Here is a 17609-nt window from a genome sequence, read left to right as displayed (position 1 = left end):
TTGTTGGATATAATGTGTCATCAAAAGAATCATACCTCTGTGAGGGAAGATTGTGACAATACAGTCTCCACAGAAGGTGGAAAACTACTAAGAAGTGAGAAGATACATAAGAGTAATAAATTCTTATTAACACCATCTGCCAGCAATGGCTACGGTGCAAGCACAACTTACAAATGCACTCAAGGGACACAATGCCGAGGGTCGGTGACTGATTAAGTGGACACTAGAAATGGACAAAGAATTTAGAGATCTGCAAGTAAACCTCAGCCAGGCAGTGTTGCATGCCCACCCAGTTCAATATGCAGAGTTAGCTATTGTTGTGGACACGATCAGTTGGCAATCTGGACAGCACTTGTCCAGCATGTAGATGAACAGAGTGGGCAGAGGCAAGTCTCAAACAGCCAAGATATCACCTGAAACTGCAGTGAAGACGTTTGTGTGTACTTGGGTTGCATGTTTCAGATGCCCACTCCAAGTTATGATTGATCAGAGATATTTGTTTCAGTTCATACTGTTCTTGGAGCTGGCCAAAATATGCAGGTTCCAACAATACTGAATGACTACTATCACCCACCAATATTGGTGTGGTGGAACAGTGACACAGAACCTTGAAAGCAGCATCGATGTGTCATCAAGACAGATGGATGGAAGCGTTACCATTAATGTTCTTAGGCCTGCTAACAGCTCACAAACTTGATATTGGTGTGTCAATGGCTGAGATGGTTTACTGCAAACTGCTATGGATTCCAGCAGACTATTTAGTACCAACAGCACTGCCAAACTCAAGGGACCTCATATAGCAGGTGCAACAGCTAAAACTTCACTGCACGAATGTATGTGCCCATTGACTTTCCACATGGCACATGTAAGGTGTTTGTACACACAGACTTACATGATTGCTCTCACATAATGTTACAAACAGACTCCCTAGAAGCATCCTTACAACCACCATATACCGGGCACTTTGGTGCTGTATAGAGATGAGCACACCATGGAAATATTGTAGAATGGCAGTTTGATGACGGTATTGGTTGAATGCAACTAGCCAGCATGGATTTTCCCTGCTCTGATCTCAGACCAGTGCATCAAGACACAACAAATGCAAAACAAACTGAAAGGATGCCTAGCACATCGTCCAGGACATGAACGCAATGGACAGGTATGTCACCACCACAAACAAAACTGTCAGCATCACTGAGACACCTGACAAACACAGAAGTGCTGAGGATCTGATTAAATTTGAGTATCAATGCATCCTAGGGGCTTGCAGTTTAAGAGAGTTGGAGGAGGGCTGTGTGACAATGATACTTTTTCGTGCACCTGCACTACATGATATAGAAGTGTGAGAGGTATTTCTTTGGTGGCTGTTTTTTTTTTTTTTTTTTTTTTGTCATCATGTTATGTAACTTCTTAGTGTTTGTTGAGTCTAGTTGTGATTAAGTAATTTTGACAATATTTGTACTAATAAAGAATTTCTTTCATTCATTACACACTATGCATATTCTACTTATGTGACATAGCTCCATGCTTTCAGGTCAGTTCTCAGATATTTGTATAACAGTAATAAATTGGCTTATATTGACAAGTTCTCTTTTTTTCCCACTCTGTTTCTGCCCTGTATGTTGAGTCTTTTATATAATCCAGTATATATAGTTCTGATACAACTGCTACTGTTCTTTTCTCTCTATGTCTTGTACTATCAAATGTGAATATCCAGCTTCAAAAACTAAAATTACGGTATTTAATTTCAGGTTACACTCCAATTGGTATCTCTTTCAAAGATTGTAGCATATTATTAGTTATCTTATATCATGTTTGTTAAACAGTTTCTCCCCTTCCAATGTGTTGCAAGCCTGCAAATATAGATTATGGAGATATTATCCTTTTCTGTATAAACATTCAAATTTTCTACCCTTTTGTGTTACAGTGTTTTTACTCTGAGTTCTAAAAAAGCAAATCTTACACCTAAAATGTTTGTCACTATTTTGACATTACTCTCATGTTACTGCATTCCATAATATCATGGATTACAATCATATTTTCACAATAATTTTAATTCTGTTCTGTCAGTCAGTATTGTTTGCTCTGTTGGTGTTTCTGTATGGTGTTTCAATATTTTTTTAAATTTTTGCTTCATTTTCTGTTTAGCGGCACTTGTGTTCCAAGTAATGACTAGTTCTGGAACTAATGAATTTGAAATTATGGAGGGAGGAAGTGTCATTGTGACTGGTCGCTTTTGGTTGGGTGGTGCTCCTATGTTAAGCGATGGGCTGGAGCCCCCAAAACCAGCTCCTGGTGTTCCCATGAATAAGAAGGATATATATAAGGAGATGAGACTCAGGGGCTACAATTACAATGGAATTTTCCGGAGTCTGATTAGTCTGGATCCTTCAGGTAGGAGACATTATTAGATAATAAACCAACAATTACAGTACAGTTGTGCAGGACAGAAGTTAATTGCACCTTTGAGATGTCATACATTGATTTTATAATTACAGACACCCATATCTCCTTCTAAATTATAATATAATGTCTTTCTAGCTGAGTTCATAAAAATATCATATATCAATGATGAAAAAACTGACTGTAGCCAGGCATATTATTAACAAGTCTCATAATTTTAATCAGTTACAATTTTACAATGCTTGCACTTAATTAGTACAATACGTTTCAGCATTGTCATTGAATTGCATATATCCAGACATCTTTCTGCTTGATTGCATCTGCATCATGCAATACTTCACTTACAATCCAGTTTATCGTCTCATAATGCCAACAAGTAAACTTCCTAGTTGCTGAGAAAACAGGCAGAAGAGTATGGTGGCAAGCAGAAAAATTATTTTTAAATAATTTTTCCCCTTAAGTAAAGAACAATATGTGACACACTTAACAACAAAGTATACAAGTGTGGGATACATTAGGCAAACCTTGTATATACTACTCTGTGACATCACTGTAATGTGTACATTCCCAATTTCAACAGGCTGGGATGTCCATTACTTTTGTGTTTGTATCACGTTTTGGCAAGGGGAACTCCCCATTGCACCCTCACAAATTTAGTGGTAAGATGGCCCATTGGATTGCATGCCAGTAACTGAAGACAGATCAAGCATGAAAACATGAAGAAGGTGTACTTAATTCTATCCCAGTTCACAACTCCTAATTCTGCCATCCAGCCAGATCAGCTGTCCCCTTTATTCACACTTATCCACCCTCAGACCTGCTACCCACAGAAATATATATTTTTCGTCAGTTATTCTTTATTTTTATCCTTGTAACTTCTCACCAATTTTAGTTGGTTTTTGCCTTTCGTTATTGTTGACTCCTTCAGATTTCATTTTGTTTCCGCCTTTAGCATCCGTATCATTCTTTTTGTGAATTGTTCCTCTTATTTGGGTGTAATTTTGCAAAATTTTTCGGACATAATTCTTTATTATTTACGTAATTTTCCACATTTTTCCACCACCATGTAACCTTGTTTCTTCCATCTGTGTCGTAACAGAAAAGTTTCCTTATCCCTAGCCAGATCCCAGTCCCACATACTGTTCCTGCATTGTTGCTTGGATCATTGAATCCTCCCCTAATGGTCTTACCATCAAATTACCCATCTCTGGCTACCACCCCTCCTTCCACAATTACCTCCACCTGTTCGGATTCTGCCAGTCCTTAGCCCTCACCAGCATTGTCCTGCAAAACCATATCAATCAAGCCCAAACATCCTTGCAGTACCTTCACTCCCTTCACAAAATTCTCCTGCTATGCAATCCTAAATTCCTGGAACCCATAACACACATTGAAACTCTTGCCCTACAGGAACTTGTGCAACATGCACAATGCCACCTCAAAAAGCTGTCCGTCCTACTCACTTCCTACTCCTGCCTTGGAGTACCACTGTCCACCACCTCTACAACCTCCAAACTTCCCCCACATCCCCTCGTAGCTGACAGACCCTGTCTCACAGACCTACTACACTTACTCCACCCTCCAAAACTCCCTCCCACCACCACCACCACCACACAGAATCCAGAACCTAAACAGACCTGCAACACAGTCACAAACCTTTCCTTCAGAAGCCATAGCCCCACAGAAGCATCATTCCTTTCCAAAGACCTCACCTTTTGCCCCTCTCCCAAATTCAGTTATGCAGGACTTGTTAAAGACCTTCTCTCCTTCTCCTGGTCACTACAGTGGAAACACTTTTTCGTCTCCAACCCTACCAATCAGACTCAACCAAAGACGAATATGGAATCTTCCCTAACTCAGTTCACTCCTCCATACAATGGTGATCCACCACACTGCTCCCAAACCACCAGTTAATTTTCCAGAATTTCTTAACCTCTTACCTTGCCTCACTATCATTCCCCAAATCCCTCAAATGCAAACTAACCTTACATCTGCTGAAAGAACCACAGTCCACCATCTAAAAACTGATCTCGACCTTATAATCCTACCTGCAGTCAAAGGCTCCACCACTGTTGTTTTGAACTGCAAGAATTACCTGACGGAAGGACTCATTTCCATATACATCCCATGCCACAGTGACCCCATTCCAGTAATGCAGCAGGATCTCCAGTAACTATTCAAATCCTCAGGCCCATTCCAGAACCTCTCCCTGAAGTCAATCTCTCTACTCACCCCTACCACTCCCTGCACTCCTACCATCTGCATGCATCCTAAAGTCCATAAATCTAACCACCCAAGACACCTCATTGTGGCTGGTTACTGTGCCTCCACTGAGAGAATCTCTGCTCTCGTAGACCAACATCTTCAAACTATAACCCAGAACCTACCCTCCTATATAAAAGATACCAACCATTTCCTCCACCGATTCTCCACAGTTCCTGTCCCTTTATCACATGGTGCCCTGCTCATTATTATTAGTACCACCTCCCTGTACACTAACATTCCTATTGCCCATGGTCTTACCGCTATTGAACACTACCTTTCCCAATGTCTTACAGATTTCAAACCATAACCTCCTTCCTAGTCGCCATAACCAACTATATGCTTACCCACAATTACTTCTCCTTTGAAGGCATTACCTACAAACAAATCCAGGGTACAGTTATGGTCATCCACATGGCACCATCCTATGCCAACCTATTTATTGGCCATCTAGAGGAATCCTTCCTAAAAACAGAGAAACCTAAACCCCTCACCTGGTTCAGATGCATTGATGACATCTGCTGTCTGGATCAAAGGTGAGGACACCCTATTCACATTCCGCCAGAATCTCAACAACTTTTCTCCCATTTGTTTCACCTGGTCCTACTCAACCCAACAATCCACCTTCCTAGATATTGACCTCCAGCTCAAAGGGGGCTACATCAGTACCTCAATCGATATCACACCTACTAACCACCAGCAATACCTCCACTTTGACAGCTGCCACCAATTCCATACCAAGAAGTCCCTTCTGTACAGCCTAGCCACCCGTGGTTGTCGCATCTGCAATGACGAGAAGTCCATCTTGAAGTGTACCGTGGATCTCGCTGAAGCCTTCCCTGATTGTAATTATCCTTATAACCTTGTACAAAAACAAATCTCCTGTGGCTTATCTTTCCAGTCTCCCAACACCTCCCAAAGTCCCACAGTCCAGCTACAAAGGAGCATTCCCCTTGTAACTCAGTTCCATCCAAGACTGGAGCAGCTGAATTACATTCTCTGCAAGAGTTTCGATTACCTCTCGTTGTGCCCTGAAATGAGAAATATTTTGCCCACTACCCTTCACACCCCTCCCACAGGGGTATTCTGTCGTCCACCAAACCTACGCATTATACTCGTCCATACTTACAAAACCCCTTCTCCCAACCACTTACCTCTGGCTCATACCCCTGTAATAGACCTAGATATCAAGACCTGTCCCATACTTCCTCCCACCACCACCTGGTCCAGTCCGGTCACTAACATCACCTATCCCATCAAAGGCAGGGCTACGTGTGAAACCAGTCATGTGGTCTGCAAGCTAAGCTGCAATCACTGTGCTGCATTCTATGTAGGCATGACTACCAACAAGCTGTTGTCCACATCAGTGGCCAGTGAGAAACTGTAGCCAAGAAACAAGTGGACCACTGTGTTGCTGAACACGTTGCCAAACATGACATCCTTCATTTCAATGAGTGCTTCACTGCCTGTGCCATATGGATTCTTCCCACCAACACCAACGTTTCTGAATTGTGCAGGTGTGAACTTTCCCTGCAATGGATCCTATGTTTCCGTAACCCTCCTGGCCTCAACCTTTGTTAGTCACTGTCCTCACCCCTCCAGGCCCTTTCCTGTTCCCATTCCAGCACTACACAGTCATTCCACCACCACCACACCCAGTCTTTTTATTTGTCTCCTTTTCAGCTACTTCCCCCCCCCCCCCCCCCCCACCTCTGCCCTGCCCATTGTCTGACCTGCAGTACCTCACTGTCCACCACCTCCACCATGCTATCCCTCCCCCTTCCCATCCCAGCCTTCTCCTTACCACCCCCCTCCTGCCCCCAGTCGCCACTTCCATCATGCACTGGTGCTGCTGCTCACAGTGTGGTTTCAGTTGCCTGAGACTGCAGTCATGCGTGTGAGGGGGATCACATAGTAAATTTGAACATGGATTGCCTGCTTTGCAGTCCAAGACTGTGACAACACAACCATGTTAATGTGCTTCTTGCAATTTGTCCATGTTGCATATCTTGAGCTCGGACCATTCACTGTTTCTTATTTGCTTCTTTCTTCAGAGTTCAGTACACTTTCTTCTTGTTTTCATGCTTGATCTGTGTTCAGTTTTTGACAGGCTATCCACTGCTCCATTTCACCACTAATTCTGAGAGGGGTGCAATGGGGAATTTCCCTTAAGAGAAGTGGGAGAAGCCATATTTGATTATGCCTTTTTAGTTGAATCTCTTATTAGCTGGGTTTTAAACTGCAATCTCTTATGAATATATTATACTCCAGATATTGAGAATCTCTCAAATATGCATTATTATTGGTATGATTTGTTATAGTTGAATATAAGATAAAAACATAATAGCAGTAGGAGTCTTCAAGGTGGGAGACAGAATCACAAACTGCAAGTGTCCACAGTGGCATAATGTTTAAGATGACATGTTATGGCAAGGAGTATAGGTGATGTGCTTGTTCTTGTCCTGCTACTTCTAATAATTATTTATTTTTATTTTATTTTATTTTTTGTACCTTCTCTTTTCTAAAAGGTTCTATTACATTTTTATTAATGTTAAAAAGTATGCTTTGTAATAATCAATATATATATAATTATGTGTATAACGAGTATGAAGTGAAGGTTCTCACTTTCAAAGAAAGAGATGGCAACATAGTTTCCAAAATTGCAGTGAATGTACCTATTGAAAATATCAGTTGCTGCTCTAATTTGTGTGTAAGAATGGCTACCACAGTCACAAAAATACTCCATAGGCCTATTTAAAATCTTGTTCAGTTTCAGATGAGTGTTATGGTAACATTACATGTATCACTCTGGTGTGCAGAGCACATATATTTTGTATATGTAACTAGTCAACATTACTTTAGGTATATGGTTCTCAAATGAATAAACAGATCAGTTAATATGAAGTCGATAAACAGGTCAAATTGAATAAGATGAAGGAAGACATGACTTATCCACTGCCGCACAACCTACAAATATTTTTCAATCTGTTAATATTAACAAGGCACAAACAATGATTGTGCATTTGCAGAAGCATTTCTGAAACAAAGATAACCTGGTTAGCTACACATTAGTTTAATGCTTGGAAGTAATTTGATACTGAAAGCAGCAACCACTCACATTATTGCTGAGAATCATTATGTTCGGCAGCAAATATAGCAGATGTGAGCATCATGCCATGGGAGGCACCCAAGCTCAGTCTCCATATGACCACAAAAGTTGATAGACTTTCTAAAATTATTATTGAATCTGGGTGTTGTATGTCAGGGTCATATCGTGGAGATGTTTCACTATGGTGAATCCAATGTCTCCCATATAAGCACACCCAAAGAGTAAGAACAAATGAAAGAGTTTTCATCACAAAAGATGAATACAAGGCAAAGGAATCACAGGGAGTGTGGTGTAGGATTGCTGTTCCTTTACCAGTTTCATTATGATATTTGTAATCACAGTCTGATCAGAAAAGCACTTCACACTTTATTCTTTCAATTCTGCAACATCATCTGTTATATCTCAAACAGGAAAATATACACTTTTATATTTAATGATGAAAGTTATCATCCTTTGAGGATAAATTCAACGTACAATGATGCATTATGAAAAACACAGAACCTGTCTTCTCTTCCACTATTTAAATACAGAACTGTAGAATGTTCATGCAGGTTTATATCTTCATCTTATTTTGATAGTTTTAATGTTATCACCATATCAATAAAATTTAATTGTACTTTTCTTCTTGTATGTCTAAAAAGCAGATTGCCTTTGACACTGGTCATTATTTTTCATTATTTAAAGTGTATTTCTGGATACAATCTACAGAAAAAAATTATTAAGCAAGAGACTAACTGACAGTTCAATACATACATTCATAATCATAAAGTGTGTTTTTTGATTTACAAATATTCTTAATAGCTCTATAATCACAACAAGTGATTGTCCATTCACATTTAATAATTTAAAATGCTGCAGTTAGCAACTTTGTTCTCATGTTATGTATAACAAAACAAAATAATGTTTTGTGTAACACTCTGTTCTTCCTTACATGAATAGAAAATAAGAGAATATGTTTTATATGTAAAGCTTCTGTTGGTCGCATTGCATGGGAGAAGAACTGGGTTGCATATATGGACAACATGCTGCAAATAAACATCTTCCAGCAGGACACTCGCAACCTGTATGTCCCAGTACAAATAAAGAGAATTGTGGCTGACTTCACGAAGCATACAGAACTTGCTGCCAATTGTGATGAGGATGGAGGTATCTATTGCTAGTTTCTCCATTTATATAATTTGCAGCTCTTGTGAACTGTATAGAAACTCCATGTTTGCATGAACACAGCATTCAATTATTTATGATTTTCTAGCCCTATGGTGTCTACCCAGTCACAACTCTTGTATCTCAGAATTTTGCACATATTGAGAAAAATTAAATGATGTCTACTGTTACGTGTTAACTATGTGAGAACTGAAACTATAAAATTTAATTTCCATCATTATTCAGTCCTCTAACTTCTGTATTAAATATGTACACTCATATTCATACTAAGATTTTTCCTCATTATAAGCCTGTGAACAAAAGGGATACAACTGAGGGATGTGTTGAATATCATGTAGACAGTCTGCAAAGATTTCAAATATAGATTGTTGACTGATTTCATTTGTAAAACTAGTATTTATCTTATCAGTGAATCATTGCTTGTGTGTTTCACAAACGAGCATAGGGTGCTCAGAGTTCCTTTAGAGTATCCTATAAAACCAACATCCATATTTGGTTCCCGGATATTGGTGTATGATTGTGTAATTGAACAAATAAAGATCAATTTATATCTACATCAGTGCTCCTGAAACCATATTGCTGTGTGTGGCAAAGGCTACATAACATACCAGTATAATTTTATCACTTCCTATTCCATTTTCAATTCGATATAACCATGTCTATATTTTGAACTCTAATGTAGGCTTGTCAAATATCTACAGTATGTTAGCGAATAGCTTTTCAGTCATCATTGTGTGTTGGCTACAAATAGAAAATATTATATCATTAATCATGGCTGTACTGTTCAAAATGGACTTGCTGGTTACTATGAATAATACAATGGAAAAAATAGTCTTCAGTGTCAGACTATATACACTTCATGTTCTTTTTGGGTACCATGATAGTTGTATAGGTACACTGGATCTCCTTGTGTGTGCTCTGCAAGGGATCATATGATTTAAAGTGGGAGGGAATGTAGTGCACCAGAATAATTTTCTTCCTGTTCCATGCACAAATGGGACATGGGGAAGAGATTTGGTGGTACCTATCTTCGTTAGCCCAAACTCCTTTAGTTTTCCATGTCACTGAGAAAGACGTTTACTGGAAAAAGTTGTATGTTTCTTGAGTCAAGTTGGAATGGATGGCATCTACCATGTGGCATCTCCCATTAGGGTTTGTTGAAATTTTCTTTGACACTGTGTCCATGACTGATGAAGCCTATGATGAATTGTACAGCAATTCATTAGATTTTCTCTATTGTCTCCAGTAAACTGTCATTTTCAAGTTTTAACGTATACTATATCAATGAAAATACTCAATATTTGAAAATATAATGAAGATGGATATATATATCCATAAGATACTTATATACTATGCAGTACTGTACAGCACAAGGTGGAGAGCATATTTTACAAGTTTTAGCTATTTTTTGTCTTATTGGCTTCACATCATGAACAAGTGAAAAATGACCAATGGCCAATAGAAAAGTTACCACTCTTTCTGACCACCCATGTGTCCATGTGCAGAGAATTAACTAGCATCCATGCCCACGAAATCCCAGCTTCCCCCATGAACACTCCATTTTCATAGGTTTAAACTACATTTTCACTAAAGCCACTAAGTTCTCATCAGTGCATGAATATCTTTCATAAGTGTACAAGTGTATTTGTAGAAGTGCAGATCCACTTCTCATCCCACACCTCCAAGGGCCTTTGAAATGGAGACTCATGTGACCTGCAAGAGATAAGGAGTTTGGCAGCTGACCACAACTCTTTACAAAAATTCCGATGAGCACTCTATCCATTCACATACCCTGTTGCATCATCATATCAACTGTGTCTGTTTCTCATGTTGCCGTGTTGACACAGTATTCATGTACTGAAAATGGGATCTCTTGAAGTGCTGTGATCACTGGATGTTTCTCCCTTCACCAGTCTTAGCCTGTAAATTATTGCATTTTTCTACACTCTAGCTGTTTCATACACAGCAGCTACTGGGAGCCATTGCTACAGAGATTTAGACTTGCTTACAGTTCAGCTAGTTGGTACCACCACTTGACACTCCTATAAGTAGTAGTCACATACAAAATTCACTATTTTTAACTTCAGGAACATTTAGAGGATCTTGAAACTATCTTGACTGCTCTATAAAAGAAAAACCCTGATATAATACTATCTAGGGACTTAGTAATGTAACTGGGTGGATAAAAAACCTATTCATCAAGTGGTGGCAAGAGAAAAAACATATAAAAGCTAAAGAAATGTACAAACTTTCGGAGCTAGTAACTCCTACCTCTGGCAGAATAGTTGAAGGGGAAAGAAAAGGAATAAAAGAAAAGGACTGGCAAGATTCAGAATAGAGTTGCAGAAAAGTTGCCCAGAACCCCATGGTAAGTCTCCCCTGTTGGGTGGTTATGGGTGACTTTTCCATAAATCTCCTATTTCCTAAACCTTGTCAGCCTTTTCCCTCATCTCTCTTTCTTCCCACTCAGCCATTTTGCCAGAAGGTGAAGCCACTGGCTCTGAAAGCATGCACATTTCCTTAACTTTTATGTGTGTTTTCTCCTCATTTTTTTTATCTATATGATTCTATTATACACTCTAAAAAAGATATGTCATGAAGGAAGTACCTGAATGGGATGGAAATTGGTAAATGTATTGTACATGTACAGACAAAAAAATGATTACAATTTCAGAAAAACTGGATGACTTGTCAAGAAAAAGAGCTTCACAAATTGAACAAGTCAGTAACACATTGATCCACATCTGCGCTTCATGAAAGCTGCTGTTGAGTTTGGTGTTGATTGATAGAATTGTTGGATGTCCTTCTGAGGGAAATCATGCTAAATTCTGTCTAAGTGGTGCATTAGATCATCAAAATCTCAAGCTGGTTGGATGACTGTGCCCATAATGCTTGAAATGTTCTCATTTCAGGAGAGATCTGGCAGTCTTGGTGGTCAAGGTAGGTTTGATAAGCATGAAGACAAGCAATAGAAATTCGTGTTGTGTGCAGGCAGGCATTATTTTGCTATGATCTCTGTATGTTTTTCTTTTCACGAGCTAGTAGCTAGTTCATGGCTTCTGAAGGTCAATAAAATGCGGTGTAGAATGTCACTGGCATACTGCTGTGCTGTAAGGGTGCTGCAGGTGATAAGTAAAGGGGCCCGGCAATGAAAAGAAATAGTATCCCAGACTATCACTTATGGTTGTCAGGGTGTATGGCGAGCGACAGTCAGGTTATAATCTGTGGCTATCCAGGGCTTCTCCTGACATGTCTTTGACCTGGTATCTCATTGACTATAGTGGAATTGTCTTCAGTGATGAGTTCCACTTCAAGCCCCGATGACCAGCAAAGACATATCTGGAGATGCCCTGGACAGCAGACAGCTGACTGTCACTTACCATGGAGTATCATTTCTTTTCAAAGCAGGACCCCTGTGGTTGTCATCTGCATCACCATTGCAGCACAACAGTACATTGACAATATTCTATGCTTTGTTTTGTTGCCCTTCATGCAAATCCATCCAGGACTTACACTTCAGCAAGATAATGACCTGCCCGCATATGGTGAGAATTTGTACTGCTTGTCTTCATGCTTTCCAAACATTACCTTGGCCACCAAGGCTGCCAGATCTCTTATCAACACTGTTAGAGAAGTTACAGAAATTTTTAGTCACAAGGTGACTGAAATGGGAGAAGAAATAGGAGACTGACATCACAGAGTAATGCATTTTTCAATCATGATTTCTTCCCTGCTGTTGGTAAATTGAATCAAAACTTTGTGCACAAACACCAGTTATGTGAATTCTGTAGACCAATTTCATAAGGGAACAACAGGATATGAATATACGGCGGACTAATAATATTATGAAGTCTCTGCAGAGTAAGGATCTACATGCTTATGATAACATACCCAGTATGATAGTGAAGATTTGTTCACCATATACTGTTACTTTTGTTGCATATTTTTCATAAGGGTTTTCCCAGGCAGACTTAATTATTCAGCAGTCAGGTTTCTGTGCAAGAAAGTAGTAAAAACTTCTTTAAAGATTTTTTTTTCAATGAAGTCAATTTGCAGTAGAGTAGTTGCTTGTGTCTGTGAGCACAATGTATTGACAGAATCACAGTTTGGTTTTATTAATGGCATTCACTTGACCAGTCAATATATCCCTTCTTCAGTGATGGCCTTTGAGTAATTTTTGTGACTTAATAGCTTCTGACTCTGCAGATGTTGGTATATTCAGGGTGTGTATGCCCTGAGACACCAACAAGTATGAACAGTTAATGGTTTAAATTAATATACATACAGCATATCTGCAAGAAAACCTAAGCTTCCACATATAACACTTATATTGTTTTAGCATGTGTTACCCATTTAAGCATATCAAACTCAGATTTTAAATAATGGCATTTATGCCTGGTCTTCCGGGCCCAAAATTTTTCTACATGGCTGATCCACGAAGTGTTAAGTTTTGAATGAGATTAAAATGCTCTATGGTTTAAGAAATTCATTGCATATTCTCAATGTAACATAATTAATCTTGGTAAAAGGAAATTTACCTTGAAAGTAGCACTTCTCAAACAACTGTACACAAGATTTTCTCATGACCTGTTAGAAATGTAAACAGTTGTGACATTGTGCTCACCAAAAACAGTTTCTTATTACAAAGTATTGCATAGTTCTACTAAACAGTCATGGTGCTATTGGCTGACTGCATTAAGCGTCCTATCCTCTGAATATCTGCAGTCATTGTCTTGTGAGATCAACTAACATGAGCAACAATTGACTGACAAAAGTGCTTCACAGTCTCGATTTCAGTGCTTCAGAAGCTACCAAGCTGTATTTGGTGGAATTTGTATTTATACTTCTGTAATACGAAAATATGTAGTGTACATGTTGCCACACATCAAATATCTTTCTAAATTGTGTTGTTTTTCTTGATGGATGTCATTTCCTAAAGTGCCGGGTAGTTGTACAATGGTTTATAAAATCTTTACCATCCAAAGGATTGGTACATTTTAGACCTCTGTTGGAAAAGTACGTTATCACTTCTCAAGTGATTTTCACCCAGGAAAAGTTTATTTTCACCTAGAAAAATCCAGTCCCCCTCCCGTCCATATATACAGCTTGCATGTTCCTAAGTAGCTTAGAAAAATATGAAATTAGGAGCAGAATATTCAGAAGACTGTTTCTTAGAATTGTATAACAGGAAATGAGCTAGCATCTGAGTGGAATACTGTAACATTAAATATTCAGCAAGGTTCCATAATATGGCCACTTCATTTTTATGCTCTTGTCCTAAACTGTTATACATGAATCAAAAATGCCTTTTTATGTTGGTGATACAATATTAATTGTTAATTATTCTGCAACCGAAAAATGTAAGAAATCAAGAAACTCAGGTGGGCCTTTATGTAACAAGTCGGGAAATCTTACACCACCATCAAGTGTATTTAATAACATATGACATATGATATGTTTGATCACATTCACTTGTTTAAAAGAAAGCAGCTGTGTTTATTAAATGAATACAGGGCAGACTAACAGTCTTAAAGTATTGATCAGACATATAATTACTGTTCAAAAATATGTGAAATACTCTATGACAGGCTACCAAAAGAAGAGTTTGAAGTCATTTAGGGAAAAAGATCAGCTTTTCATATGCAAGGTGAAGGCCTGTATACTGGTAACCTCCTTCTATTCACTTTAGACATACATTGGGCCCACTTATTTTTGTTATGAGGATATCATTCACAACAATTACTGGAATGGTAGACAACACTGTTCTTGTACAAGTACTTTAGGCTTACCTTGAGTACAGTGTGTAATACAAAAGCTGTTTATTTGAAGAGGGCATTGATTCCTCTTAACAGAACATGGCCAACATCTTCATCTTGCAGTTCACTTCTTCCTTTATAAGACCTTCTTCTGTAGTATGATGTGTACTTGAAGATAAATAAATGAAACTGTAAATAAATTGTTTACATACCAGGGTGCAGTTAAAATAGCAATTTACATTTACTTACATTTTTGTCATGAAAGTAGGAGATATTATGTAAATGAAAAATAATAAAAAGAACATGAACACTCTATTTTAACAATGTGTTCACAAAGATTTTCTTATTAATATTTCAGCTTTACCTATTTACTGCTGGAGAGAGCTAAGGTTAGTAAGATCAGGTGGCTTAGAAATGTTTGGTGTGTTTGCCAGTCCAGTCCCAAAGCGTCGTATAACAACAGAACCTGTACTTGAAAATTATGGATTTGTTCCTTACCAAGGGCAGAGCAACCTGAGTCTCAAAGAACTTCTGCGGGTATGTATTTGATATTCTGTGTGACTTCATTTCAGTTGAAAGAAATTTTGGGGAAAGATATGTGATGCTATGAACTTAACAGACTTTTATTTTTTTACAAAACTGTTAAGGCTTTCCTGGCCACTTGTTAACAAACTGCCTATTGGCTTCTGTCTCGCATTCTTCAGCCAACGTTCATCCAATGATTTTTCTGACGTTTCGCCAGCACGAGTGGCTGGCATTGTCAAAGCTTCACCCTCCATTGCCGGTGGTGAACTGGAGCCGAGCTTGCGGCCGCAGACTATATGTATCTGGCGCGCCAACGTCCGAGGGCTTTCCGGTGCGGTTCTCCTCTTGCTACCTGCGACGGACATTTGCTGCAGTACGGGAAGCCAGGATCTGTTGACCTTAAGGCTTTCCTCTTTCTTGTTCAAACTGTTCGCGTGTTTTTGTATTTCTACAGCTTCTCTGAACAAGCGCGTGTGATAGTGCTTCTCTACAGCCAGAACTTCCATGTCGGCGAATTTTATTATGTGGTCGGTCTCATTCAGTGCGTGCTCCGCCACGGCCAATTTCTCCACTTGCCCCAACCTGCAATGTTGCTTATGCTCTTTGATCCTGGTGTTAATGGATCGTCCAGTCATTCCGACATAAACTTTTCCGCATGTGCATGGTATACGGTATATTACCGACATTGCAAGTGGGTTTCTTTTCTCCTTCGCCGATCTAAGACACTCTTTGATCTTCCTTGTCGGTTTGAAAATCGTCTTTACGCCATGTTTGTGTAATATACGGCCGATTCTGTCCGTCACTCTGGGAATGTATGGCAGAAAGGCCGTACCCGACATTTCTTTTTCTGGTTCCTTACTTCGCCGAGTGTTTGGCTCTGTTACACTTCTAATATAATTTGTGGAGTACCCATTGCTCCTCAGGACAGTTTCCAGGTGTTGCATTTCTCGTTTGAGGTGTTGCAGCTCACATATTCGTCCTGCTCTCGTTATGAGCGTACTAATCATGCCTCTTTTCTGGCTCGTGTGGTGGTTTGACAGTTTGTGCAGGTATCGGTCCGTGTGTGTCGGTTTTCGATACACGCTGTGTCCCAGGTTTTTGCCGTCCCTTGTGACCAGCACATCTAGAAATGGCAGTTTCTTGTCCTTTTCTACTTCCATGGTAAATGTTATGTGGGTATGGAGGCTGTTCAAGTGTCTTAGGAAGTCACCGAGCTGTTCTTCCCCATGGCTCCACACCACGAAAGTATCATCGACGTACCTGTACCACACCTTAGGTTTGCAAGTCGCCGAGTCCAGTGCGTGTGCTTCGAATTGTTCCATGAAGAAGTTGGCCACCACTGGACTGAGAGGACTACCCATGGCGATGCCTTCCAGCTGTTCGTAGAAATCGCCATTCCATGTGTAATAGCTCGTGGTGAGACATGCATGGAAGAGCTTTCTGATGTCCTGCGGGAAAATGGAACCGATGTGCTCCAGAGTGTCACTGAGTGGCACTTTCGTAAATAACGAAACAACATCAAAGCTGACCAAGATGTCGTTTGGTGCAAGTTTCAGTTTCTTCAGCTTCTCAGTGAGATGTAAGTGCCTATTCACCACCGCCCAAGCACATCGTATCTACGACAGAATGGAACGAGCTTTTCTTCATGAGTGAATACATACAACATGGAGAGACTTGGCAAGAACGGATCAGGAGCTTCTGGACATTTTCTATCAACTAAGTAGCAGAATGCATCGAGACGACTGTGACAAGATCGACAGCATCACTCACAGGAGCATGCAGAATGAACTCGAGCACTGCACCGAGCGACAGAAGAAAAAGTTTGAAAGATGCCAGAAGCAGACCGACAAGGTGATTTCTGACATGTCACACACAGTGGTCAACCTCACTGAACGACAATTGACTGAAAAGGAATCGTCTGTTCTTCAAAAAGGAGGGAATTTCACTATCACCCCGAGAACTATACCTATGGAGGATATCATTGCCAACACCGAAGCAGCCATTCGGACCCTTCCTTGTGAAAGGGCAGAGGAAATATGCACGGAAACAGCCAGGATACTGCGCCGAGCAAAACCACCAGCTTGCAACCTAAAGAAAGAAGAGGTACAAGCCATTAAGAGTCTCAACGCCGACAAGTGTATATTGGTACTGCCTGCCGATAAGGGGAATGCGACCGTCGTAATGAAGACCGGAGAGTATGAGCAAAAGATCCGAGACCTATTAGATCCGACGACGTACCGAAAACTAAGCGCAGATGCGACGCAGCATATCACACGGAATACAAATCGATTAATCCAGGCGTCTTCTCTGCCGGCGGACATACAGAGAAACCTGCGCAACACAGAAGCCCTACCACCTCGGCTGTATGGATTACCCAAGATCCATAAGAA

General features: G+C 39.8%; 1 protein-coding gene across 1 annotated transcript in view; it reads left to right on the top strand.

Annotated features, from left to right (window-relative positions):
* The window catches only part of LOC126203689 (fatty acid synthase-like), a 469334-nt gene that overhangs the window by 220694 nt on the left and 231031 nt on the right, over positions 1–17609 (top strand). Inside the window, exons 17-19 of the mRNA XM_049938059.1 lie at positions 2149–2394; positions 8744–8920; positions 15053–15231. Coding sequence (XP_049794016.1) covers positions 2149–2394; positions 8744–8920; positions 15053–15231 — 602 coding nt within the window. The remainder of the gene's footprint in view (positions 1–2148; positions 2395–8743; positions 8921–15052; positions 15232–17609) is intronic.

The sequence above is a fragment of the Schistocerca nitens genome, chromosome 9, assembly GCF_023898315.1.
Source record: "Schistocerca nitens isolate TAMUIC-IGC-003100 chromosome 9, iqSchNite1.1, whole genome shotgun sequence".
NCBI lineage: Eukaryota > Metazoa > Arthropoda > Insecta > Orthoptera > Acrididae > Schistocerca > Schistocerca nitens.
The sequence above is the reverse complement of the archived record's forward strand: the minus strand, read 5'-3'. Positions and strand labels throughout refer to the sequence as shown.